Source organism: Bufo gargarizans, chromosome 2 (genome assembly GCF_014858855.1).
Source record: "Bufo gargarizans isolate SCDJY-AF-19 chromosome 2, ASM1485885v1, whole genome shotgun sequence".
Taxonomy (NCBI): domain Eukaryota; kingdom Metazoa; phylum Chordata; class Amphibia; order Anura; family Bufonidae; genus Bufo; species Bufo gargarizans.
In genome coordinates this window covers 89,103,853-89,116,435 of record NC_058081.1, presented here as the reverse complement: position 1 = coordinate 89,116,435, position 12,583 = coordinate 89,103,853, and the positions used below count along the sequence as shown (strand labels likewise).

The 12,583-nt window shown below is 40.2% G+C and overlaps 1 protein-coding gene across 2 annotated transcripts in view; it reads right to left on the bottom strand.

The window, feature by feature from the left end:
- Positions 1 to 2,303: 2,303 nt before the first annotated feature.
- ANTXR1 (ANTXR cell adhesion molecule 1) overlaps positions 2,304 to 12,583 on the bottom strand; it is a 207,805-nt gene continuing 197,525 nt past the window's right edge. For both annotated transcript variants that reach the window (XM_044279268.1, XM_044279269.1), the window contains one exon: positions 2,304 to 7,807. In XM_044279268.1, coding sequence (XP_044135203.1) covers positions 7,532 to 7,807 — 276 coding nt within the window. In that variant the 3' untranslated portion in view covers positions 2,304 to 7,531. The remainder of the gene's footprint in view (positions 7,808 to 12,583) is intronic.

Here is a 12,583-nt window from a genome sequence, read left to right as displayed (position 1 = left end):
ACAGCACACAAAGTTTTTTGTTTCCGTTCCGAGTCCTCAAAAAAAAAAAAAGGAATGTACTCCGTATGCATTCCGTTTTTCCGTTCCATTCAAAGATAGAACATGTCCTATTATTGTCCGCATAACGGACAAGGATAGTACTGTTCTATTAGGGGCCAGATGTTCCGTTCCACAAAAAACTGAATGCACACAGATGTCATCCCTATTTTTTTTTGCGGATCCGTTTTTTGCGGACCGCAAAACACTGAAAAAGCCATATGGTCGTGTGCAATAGGCCTTGGTCGAAGACTTGTCAGATGCCTTTTACTCTGTCCCATGGGGGTTACTGAGATCCTGGAGGCTCATACATAGTCTAATGAAAAGTAATTGGGTCATTGCTATACTGAGCAAAAAATAAATAAATTGAAAAAATAAGTAGCGGTGTTCTCCACCTAGATTATTTCATAAAAATCGGATTACTATAACAATAAAAATATCAAGGAAACTAAACCTTGAATCTTGCCAAGCTCCTCTAAAGGCTCATTTCTAATTTAGTCTTAAACTGAAGACCTGAATAATTGGAGGCGGAATGTTTGCTAGGGATACGCTGCCTGACAATCATGTAAAAAGTATGAACCTGTTAAGCATTGTATCGCTTGCTGCCGTTCTGTCTTGAGAAGATGGGCCAGATGTTAAGCATGAAGGTGGACTGATGCAGACCATGCCACTCTCCATATCAAATTTCACAGAAAATAACTTTCGTAAAAACTTTTACTAAACTTTAAAGGGGTTTTAACCATAATCCACAGGATAGGTGTTAAGTGTTCAGTTGATAGGTGTGCAAACATTGGGACCCTCAGGATCATGAGAATGGGGGTCTCTTGCTCCCTTTTTGTCTAGAGCAATGACCAAGTATGTGCTCCATTCACAGTCTATGGGACTGACAAGGTTAGCAGAGCACTACACTCACCTATCTTCATCAGTTCCATTGAAGTTTTCTTTTTCTTGATTCTTTTATCATATTAATCTAATTTCATTTGGTGTGTTTTCCCCTCATTTTAACTGCATAATATGTACAATTCAAAGAAACAATAGCGCTCATTCCTGATCCATGCCCTGACCTTTGCTGGGAATTTGAGATGTAAAAGAAGACAAAAAATACATGAAGTTTCCTTGGCTAAATATCTAGCCAAAATATCACATTTTGATTTCCAGGCACATTAAAGCCAGCAGAATCTGTACAGATATATTTCATCGTCATGAGAGCATCTTGCACTAGTGATGATGACTTGAAGCTTTTGGACCCCAGTGTACAACCCATGATGGGCTCCCTCAACCATCATCCATAATTTATAGTACTGGTCTTCATATATGGGTCAGAGGGATCTTTGGAATTTCCTCAGGTTTTAAGGCCTGGGCAACTGCAACATCTGCATCCTAAAAAGTTACATCCCCGAGGACAGCTTTGGAGGTTCAAGAAAAGTTATTAATAATAATAATATTGGAATAATTAGTTTGTCACATATTGGTCATTTGCCAAGTACTACTGTAGATATTGGCTGGATATAGTTCACCCTGTAGTGAATATGACTAACTAGGCCTCCATATGGCACAAGATCAAGCTGAATCATAAGAACTTGTATTCTTGGCATCCCCTTAGAAATAATTGGTCATGACAGATAGCTGTAAATTGTACCTAAACTACCAAATTTCCACCTAGAAACATTATTATTCCATAGAATCTGTCAAAGCCCAAGTGATGTGAATAGTTTACTACTTTACCTATGTCTCACCTATGTTGTGCCCGCCAATTGGGAATTTACAGATTCTTTTGGCTATTGCAGCCCACCTGTATGCTCAAGTAGTGGTCATCATGACCCGCCCAGGAAACTGCGTAGGGAATAACTTATTGTGCACATTAGCAGCTTATGAGAAGACACCTGTTGATTTTCCGATTAATGGGAATTATGTACTTGAAGTTTTGTTGGGGGGTTTGGTGCCTCCACTCTAGGCGGGATTTTTTCTCTAATTTGTAATATACTTAAACAATGTTCTAAGTGAATTTTTTTGTTGTTGATATATGCGCCTTTATATAGGAAGCTATATGAATCAATCTCCGTCTACCGTCTCTGTAAGTATTGCAAAAAAACAAAAAACAAAGCTGGAATACCCACATTATATCATAGATAGGCTCCTGGTTGGGGTATTAGACACAAAATGTAGAGCTGTGAAATAGACTCCAATAAATATGAAATTAAAAACATATTTATAAAGATTTCTTTGGCATCATAAACTATTTCATTAAAGATCTCAGGCCAGGAAAGCCGTGGTAATATAACAGTTTATTGTTTGTCAGTACAAGGATAGTGAATATTCTAACATATTCCAGTAAGAGGAAAACTTGTATGACAATATTCCATACGACAAGTCCTGCTTGGGCGAAAAAATATCTTACATCTGCTATCTAGACAGGCATGAAGTAAAATCAGTTATAGGAGCACTGTATGCTTTCTACAACAGAGGCAGGACAACTGCAGAAGTCCACAATATAGAAGGTTTCAAAATGAAATTACATGAAAACTGCAAACACTGACATATGAGACTGATCACTGACAACAGTTTGTCATCATTCATCTTCATGATATCTATTACATGGGAAATTGGTATTTGGCCACAAGATTTAATGTTCATTCAGCAGTGAGTAATCCAAAAGGAAAACAGTTAAAGAGAGTCTGTCAACAGTTTGACCATGCTAACTTGCTGATAGCACTAAGTAGGACCGGGGTAGCGCGTAGCGAACATACCTTTTGTGAAGCTTTTCTCATCAGGAGTAGTATGAATATGAAGTTTTATTTTGCCAGATTCTGTTCTTGAAAGTCGCCAGGAGGCGGAGCATCACTGTGAAGTGTTCTCTGCATTCAGGTGTTCACAGCCCCTTCCCACTACTCTGAGTAATGTCTGTAGTATCCAAACCTGGAGACTGCTACATCTGTCACTCAGAGCAGGGGGAGGGGCTATAACCAGCTCAATGCAGGAGGCTCTTCAAGTTTTCTTGGCACTTCAAAGAACAGAATCTGGGAGAATAAAATTTCATTTTCACAATAATCCTGATGAGAAAAGCTCCCCAAAAAAGGTATGTTGACCTGTTCTCCCCAACCCCCTCCTAGTGCTATCAGCAGTTTCACATGGTCAAATCTGCTGAAAGATGCTCTTTAAATAGTTATTATAATGAAGACATAGGCCCTGATTTAATAAGACTGGAATGTGCTATGCCGGTCTTGATGGGGCCTGTGCTGCTGGAGGAGGCATGTAATTTATGACAAGGTGCAAGACTCATCATAAATGACCTGACTTCTCCGGCAGATTGTGCGCCACAATAAAATCTAAGGGAGCTTGGAGTATATTTTAGTCATGATTTACTCCAGGTTCTGTTGTAAATAACGATGAATGTGCCAGGGCTGATGGGAACATTATATTACATTAAATGGGACTGTGCTGCGCCTAGGCCATGTGACCAATGAATGTGATGCCACATGGCCCAGGCAGAGGCCTAAGTGCTCACGGAGCACTGGAGCCTCTTCATATAGTCAATAAAGAGGATTAATCCACAGAAAATCCTGAAAACCCCTTTAAAGAAGGTGGAGAAGACTACACAAACTGACATTATATTGAGGTACACGGAAATGAATACTGCTGTTCTAGGGGGTTTCTAGACTACACAGACAGATTATTGTTATAGGGGGCAGTCTGGAATACACAGCAGCAGTGGCGTACATAGAGAAGTAAGGGCCCCATAGCAAGGATCAAACCAAGCCCCCCACACAGGACAGAAGAGTTTCTGCCTAAACCTTTTTCAATGACCCTTGCACCATTTTTATTTCACTGCCTCATTTGCTAAAAGATGTTCCTTTAGAGCAGGGTTTCTCAACTCCAGTCCTCAGGACCCACCTACCAGTCATGATTTCAGGATTTCCTCAGTATTGAGCAGGCGATATAATTAGTGTCCATGCATCAGGACTTACCACAGGTATTTATTCTGTGGGATATTCTCAAATCCTGACTGGTAGCTGGTTCCCGAGGACCGGAGTTGAGAAACCCTGCTTTAGAGGGTAGAGTCCTGACCAAGTTTTAACCTCCAGTAGAAGAGGAGATGATCCCAACTGGACCCCCTCTTGCCCTGGACCCCATAGCAGTTGCATGGTCTGCCACTATGGTAGTTACGCCCCTGCACAGCAGGACTGCTGTTCTAGGAGGTTCTCTAGACTACACAGCCAGATTACTGTTATAAGGGGCAGTCCGAACTATAAAGCAAGACTACTGTTATAGGGGGTTCTCTAGACCACACAGCCAGATTACTGTTATAGGGGGTGGTCCAGACTACAAAGCAAGACTACTGTTATAGGGGGATCTCTAGACCACACAGCCAGATTATTTTTATAGGGGGCAGTCTTAACTACACAGCAGGACTACTGTTATAGGGGGTTCTCTAGACTACGCAGCCAGATTACTGTTATAGGGGGCAGTCTGGACTACACGGCAGCACTACTGTTATAGGGGGATCTCTAGACCACACAGCCAGATTATTGTTATAGGGGGCAGTATTGACTACACAGCAGGACTACTGTTATAGGGGGCGGTTCGGACTACAAAGCAAGAGTACTGTTTTAGGAGGTTCTCTAGAATACACAGCCAGATTACTGTTATAGGGGGCGGTCCAGACTACAAAGCAAGACTACTGTTATAGGGGGTTCTCTAGACTACACAGCAGGACTGCTGTTACAGGGGGATGTCCAGACTACACAGCAAGACTACTGTTATGGGATTGGTGGAGTCTAATATAATTTAAAACTGTCTGGAAAAGATTGCTATGTGATAAGTTTTCATATATGAAAAGGTGCACTATCTATCTTACCCGCAGACAACAAAGAACTTGAAATGAAGGTATCTAACACTACACACAAACATCATAGATTATCCTGTGTTTAAAAGAGCAGTAAGCCAATGTTGGCATCTTATGACAGTAAAGCTTGTGAAGCAGCTTCTGATATCAGTGACACATCTGTAAAATCTGTAAATGTCTCTGGATTTTCTCAGAACTGGACATTTTTCATCCTCTCCTTAGCCTGAAATTGCGAATAACAGGGAATGATAGTCAGACTATTGGTTTAGTCTTCTTTAAAGTTAAGTAGTCCATACTAAATGCACTGGCACAAACATAGATATCTTAAAAAGACAACAGTTACACAGTCCTACTATCTGTGATAAATAAGTTTACCAAGCTGTTTGCAAAGGTTCCTACAGTACACCTTGTCACCATGTTTCCGTCTGTTTTATGCTATGCTTTTCTTTCCATTTAAACTTCCACTGTCACTAGTCTCCACTTTGCATACCAAACAGCAAATATTAAAGGGAATTTATCACCTAAAAAATTTTGGCCAATTAAAACCAGATATTGACACATATCATTTTTTTACAAATGTGTTTAGTTTTCTGCTCGTATTTAAAAAAAAATAACAGCATTTTGAGATATGCTTTATAGCAGCCACATAGGCTGGAAGGAACTCATTGAATATTATGGGAGAGCTACTAGACAAGTTCTGTGACCTGTACAGAGGTCATTGTGTAGAGAGGGGTAAATATATAATTATATATCACCTATTGTATTGTTATAAAATCTATATATATAATGATTCTTAGGGGGTCATTTATTCAACCAAATACGACTAAATTAGGCGTATTTCTGGCGCAGATTGCAGGACAAAGAATTCCCCGCTAACGCCAGGTCTAAAAAAGTGGGCGTGGTGTGGGCAGGGAACAGGATAGGCGTAGAAAAAGGTCCAAATGTAAGACATTTAGAAGTGGAGGTGGATCCGCTGAAGTTATGAAGTCCTGCGCCTCTACATAACTTCAGCAGATCTACCGCCAGTGCAGGAGCTTATTAAGTCTGGCATCTAAAATGCCAGTCTTAATAAATGTGCTCCTTAGTGTCCAGTGTGGAAGCTGCAGGATTTTAGGATTTTTCCATAATATAGGTAGTGCCATAGGAAAAAAAATATTTTTTCTTTAAATAAAAAAAAAATATAGTTAATAATTAAAAAAACTCGATTTACACAATAGGTAATTTTCTGATGACACATTCCCTTTAATAACGTTATCAATTTTACTTCTTTCTTTTTTTAACGCTCCCCCTTTCACAGATTCCTTCCATTTCATGCACATTCCTCATATTTCACCATATTTTGCTAAAATAAATAAACATTTTTGCAACTTGCAGTCATCACTGTAAAATAAAAGTGAACATGTAATGTGAATTTTGTGTTCCAAAAAGAAAGCAGATGATAAACAAGAAATTACCCCTATAAGCAATGCCCAGTGCCCCCCTATACTACAAAAGCAATATTCTACATTACAGCTATTTCAAAAGACAATGCAAGTGTATACATGTTATTGGTTAACCCATTATTCCTCTATGGCAGAGGACCCAGCAACGCATTGCGAAGTTCCAAAGTAATCTTTCATATAATCTGCTATAGCAGTTTTTTCTTTTCATTGCAAAGGTCCAGCCTTCTGTTCAATCTCATAAATTTTCTTATGGAGTAGAATCCCTTTCTCTGATGGGATTTAATACTTTTCACTTTATATTTCCATTGAAACCTCAATAAGAAGATGACAATCTGTAAATCTTCCTTGTTGGTTAAATGTGTGCACACCTACAGATGGCAAAGCCATTTCAATACTCTGAAAGAAGAATAAAAAACTCTGGTTTCTTCATAGCTCATTGTGATCCACCAGGAAACCAATGAAGCCATCCACAGTCTAGTTTATATTTTGAAATTAGCAGTAGGTGCTGTCGTTTCTTGATTTTTGTACAAGGAACATCTTGAATACATTAAAATAATGTGCCCAATGTATCAAATTATGAAATTAGTTTAATTTATCTTCAAAACTGTTCCATAGTGGTCAATAGTTGATACAGTTTTCTTTCACAATTAAATTATTTCATATCTTGTTTTCTATAAAGACCACCCCACATATTTTGGTAATGAGACGCAGTTTATAAGACGACATGAACGTAAAGAAACTCCCATTACTGTGAGCCTCTCAATATGCTCCTTCAGAGGTAACTTTTCATAAGGATAATGAATCTTTCTTAAACTTGTCAAATTAGGCTTGTTCTCCAATGGATCCTCATCTAGATGTCTCTTTTGGACCATAGCCAAGTTATTTCTTTGTTACCAATGAGGTAAGATAAAGAACTTTTTTTTTTTTTTATATTTGGTGATGGAGTGGGGGAAATTCAGTTCAATCTTCTTTTGTCAACCCAATACATCAATGGTTTCCATAGTTGACCACATATATGTAGAGATGGCAGTTCGTCCAGGATTTCATAAGTGAGGATGAATCCACAACGCAATTCAGTTAAAGTTTATGAGTGGTTAGATAATGGTTTTGGGTCAATGGTGTTCCAATGAGTACCACTTCCATTCAAGATGAAGAACTTCTCAAAATGCATCCCCAGTAGTACTGGAGATAAAAGGCTGCACATAGCAATCTATAGTGAAGGTCGAGGAGGGGGCCTGCTGGGTGGTGGAGCTCTGAATGAAGGTGAAGCCAAGGGTGGCGGTGGAAGACAGATGGTTGGAGACGGAACAGGTGGAGGAGATTGCATTGGTTGAGGTGGTGGAGTTATTGGAGGAGAAGGGGTATAATTTGGGCTATGGGGTGGTGTGTAGATTGGACTGGACGGAGGTGTATAAAGAGAGGCATTGTTTAGTGGGTATCTAGGTGGCATTGATTTCTTTTCTCTTTGGAAATTGATGCATCTTCCCTGAAATAATAAAAAAGTAGAGAGAAATCAACATATTTTGTCATGTCATGGCAAAGTAACTTGTATTCCAACTGGCCAGTAAAGCATGTTAGACCTGAACTATGACATACAATATGTAACATTCTAACATCAGGTAATGCAATGAATCAAGTCCTAAAACTATTAATACAATGCATAGCATGGAAAGGGTTAGACATTTCAGCGAGCTGGACTTGCCTTTTTAACGACTCTCCAAAAAATGACACAACTGCCTCAAACACTTAAACCAGCTGCTGGAACCGAGAAGCTAAATAGGACCCAAATAAATTGCACTGAGATTTGAAAATATGTAAGTTATATGGCAGATTCTTTGGCTGCACTCAGGGTGGAAATCTGTCAGCTGAGGGTCATGTAAGGATATTAACTCACTGTAGCAAGTTCTGGAATGCTTGGGCTGGCCTGTTCTAACTTCTGATCTAGAATGGATTTGTAATGGAATAGAACTTTGAGCCCTTTGGAGCCAATTCATTTATTTCCCATCTCATGGGCATGGGCTACAATTGTGTTCCTCCTAGTGAAGGTGCCTAAACAGTTCCCTTTAGGTTATGAAGAGCAGGTCTGGACAATATTATGTAAGTGATGCTTGTAGGAATGGATTAATGTGCGGCCTAATAAACACAGTTGTCTGCACAGAGCTCCGTCAAGTATTTCAGTACAGTATATACAGTACATACAACATTCACAAAGACATAAGAACATGTAGATTCCTTGTTCTCTTACATACTGTTCTGGGCCTTAAGTGAGGTGTGGGAAAGAACCCTTAATCTTCTTAGTGCTTACTCAGCCCTGAATTAGTGCTGAACTGATCTGAATTTCTGCAAACCCAACCAGCATCTCCAATACACATGTTTAGGGCTCATGAAATATTCACTTTGAAATTCTCAACATTTCTTTTAGGGCTGCACAATGACTTAAAGGGGTTATCTCATGAGTAATGTAAATAATGAAAATCATATAGTACCTGACAATCTCTTTCTAACAAAGCTGGAACCAGCCCTGTACCTCACATGGTTCCAGAGATCTCTCTCTGCTAAATTTACATCAAGCTGACTGCTCAAGGGGAGCGTCCTTTCCGCTGCAGATCAGGGGTCATAGCCGTTCTGCTGCAGCTCTCTCCATATCACCGCTCAGGAGGCAGGTAAAGGATGAAACAAAGCATGTGAGGCCTTCTTGATCAGATGAAACAAGAAAAAAACTGTAGGTGGTGTTATGCAGATACATTTTACTGAATAACTCTAGCTATACTAATTTGAAAAATGTAGAATATTTTTTGTGGGACAACCCCTTTAAAGGGATAGTCCTATCTCTACATGATATGCCACAACTGTCCAAAGGGTCCTGCACCTATCTCGAGAACTTAGCTGCTGTAAATGGAAAGGTGGCTGCACGTGTGGCTCTATCCATTCATTCTATGGGAATTCTCAAATTAGTAGTGTGAGGGCTGATTCACACGACCGTGATTGGCCCAGGAAACATGGTCTGTATGTCAGCTGCATCTCCTGGACTGCCTGTGGCCCCCCTGACCTGAACTGATTGCATCATAGTGTTATATGATCCAGTGAGTTCAGATGTGATCGAGGAACTATTGTAGTGTACTCACATGATGATGACACTATGATGCATTCAGTCCAGGTTAGGGGAAAACGGGCCTAGCAAATGTGACCAAAACATGGACTTAGTTTTCCGGGCCGATCGCGGTCACGTGAATCAGCTATTTTCAGAACTTTGGTAGAAGTAAATGGAGAGTACCCCTCTTGTGCAGCCACCTCTATAGTATGAGTGGCTGTGGGGGTGGTAACTCGGGAGACTAGGTCTTTGCAGGGTATTTGGAGGTCTGTATCAGAAAAGCTGAGCTCAGACCACAATCGTTATAATAGAAATTGAATCTTCACAGTATTTTAAACCTGAAATACTACATTAAAAAGTGGACATTCGTTTTGACTCTTTTGGAGGGAGGTAAGATGTCTTTGATGGAACTACAGAAAAGCCACCTCCATAGGAATTATAATCCCCGCCTTTGGATTAAATGCTAAATCATTCTGCATATGCCAGATTATTGAAATTTTGCATCAACACATAGGACTGTAATTAAACTATGCAGTAACCATGGAGTACTGTGCTAAACTTTACATATTCCAATAGTGTCCTCACGATACCCCTTGTGTGTGAGGATAAATATTTGCTTGTAGACACAAAAGATGTGTCAAAGGTTTTAATGACCTGGAAAAATATGTCTCTTCTCAATTTCTCTGTCAGTAATGGCAGACACTTGTTCTGTTCCTGGCCACAATAAATCCTACTTTTCCACCCAAGAAAATGTTATTTCATTGTCAATAGAGCAGAGTTTGGCAGTGCATGCATCAGTCGTGTGCACTGGGTCTTCCTGCAGCTGCTCATAAAGTGAACTATTTTCCCCTAAAACTATACACACTGCATTATACCCATCTGGTTCTCTGTGCTAAATTCTCTGGAATGGTAGGACAGTAGCTTACATAGCTCTGTTGATTCTCAGTTTTTTAAGATCTATGGAGTGGGGGGCTTCAGGGACTGATGAAAACCGGTTGAAGAGTCAACTATTCTAATCTATATATTTTTAAAGCATGATGTACACTGCTGAAGCCAGTGATTGGCTGCAGCAGTATACAGGATGTCACAGCTACAGCCACACCAATATGTCATGGGTGAAACCTGGAGTAGAGGAAGGATCGACAATGGATAGGAGGTGGCTGGTGAAAGTTTTTTTTTATTAATTTACCAGGCCCATGGCAGTTTTTCCATAAAAATTTAATTGGACAACCCCTTTAATTAAAATATCCTTCCATTTTGTGTTTACAGCTTCTTTGCAGACCTTTGTGTCTCCATGGTTACAGACTACACACAAACCCTGCATGTGGTCTCATCTGGCAGTTATGTATTACTCGCCCCTCTCTTCTACTCTCTTCTTTCTAACATACAGTACAGACAATAAAAAGATTGCAGAAAGAAGGCTGTAACACCTGCAGGATCAGATTACGCACAAAGTTTGTGTGTAATCTGTAACTACAGATGAGCAAAGTTTTCACAAATTCGATTTGGACACTTTGCCCCATTGTTTAAAAAAATTCACTTTTTACAAATTAATTTGTCACAAAGCATGTTAAATCAGCTATATCCCGGCCTGCAGGGAGAGTGTCTCTCGATGTACATCACTGTGCATTGCAGTAACATACTGTACATAGCTAGTTCTTTTTTGGTAGTGAAACAGTTACTGTGACAGGCAGGTGAACACCCCAATAATAGTAGAATTAGAACAGGTTTTTTACCACAATTTGAGAATCATCAGTAATAGAATTGCTTATCTAATAAACAAAGCGAACACCCCAATAGCAGTAGAACTAGACAGCTTATTCACCCCAATTTTAAAATCAAGACCTAATAGAATTGCTTATCTATCAAACAAGGAGGACACTGTTGAATTAGACAGCTCTGTGCCCTACACAGGGATTAATGCAAACTGCGCTGTCTCCCATGGATCCCGTCAGCTTCAGATTAAAGTCCCTGCACTGTCCCTACAGTCTCCCTATGCTGTCCCTACAGTGTGTAAAAACTCTCCCTGCACTCTCCCTATCCAGTATTCCATAATTAAAGGCTTTTTAAACACTGTCCCTAGCGCTTGTCACATCTCTCCCTATGCTCAGCTCACAGTGAACTGGCCGACACCGCACGGGGTGAGGCTTTTAAAGAGCTGTGTACTCACAGGGGCTGGCTAGCTGATGATTGGCTGTCTGCACAGCATTATAAATAATCTCGCATTCCCGGGCTTCTTACTTTCACTTTGTAACATGTGTAGCCGCCATTTTAGGAAAAAAAACTATTTCATGCCACGAAGCGTGAGGAAATTCAGAATAGTTGCGAATCAAATTTTTCCTAAACTTTGGATCGAATTTTACTTCGGATGCTTTGATTCGCTCAACACTATTCGCAACCATAGAAACAGATAGGTCCGCATAGGAGCTGTAGATGCAAAACAGTAATTTACTTTGAATCAAAGCTATTTGCAAATTCATTTTGTATGTTGACTGGTTTATTGGTCTCATTAAGAGAAACTAAATAGTCTTGCAGGTCTGATACCATCTAATGGCCAACAAAAATAGAAGTAATGATATTACATAGCGAGCTTTCGAGACATCAAGCATTATTCAACAAATTGTCTGAAGAAATAGCAAGATATATATGCAAAAAGAGCAGAGACATGTTGTAATAAATGGACATTTAAAGGGCATCTGTCAGCAGGTTTGTCCCTATGACGCTGGCTGACCTGTTACATGTACACTTGGCAGCTGAAGGCATCTGTGTTGGTCCCATGTTCATATGTGCCCGCACTGCTGAGAAAAGTGAATTAATACATTAAAGGGAACCTGTCAGCGGCAAATACCACCCCAAACCAGCAGCAGTACCTTCAAGTTGCTGGCAGTATGTTTCTAATGATGATTTTCTTCCTGCAGTCAGATGTGGTAAAAGCAGGAAAAAACGATCTTTTATCCTCCGTCCGCGCTATTTTCGAGTCACTCTTGAAGTCAAGCGGGCAGCGGCCTCCTTGCATCAAGTCAAGGTAACCATGCCCCCTTCTTTGCCCCTTCTCCTGTGACTGACAGCGCTTATGCCCGACAGCCGGCTGTCAGTCACAGGAGAAGGGGCAGGGAAGGGGGCGCGGTTACCTTGACTTGATGCAAGGAGGCCGCTGCCCGCTTGACTTCA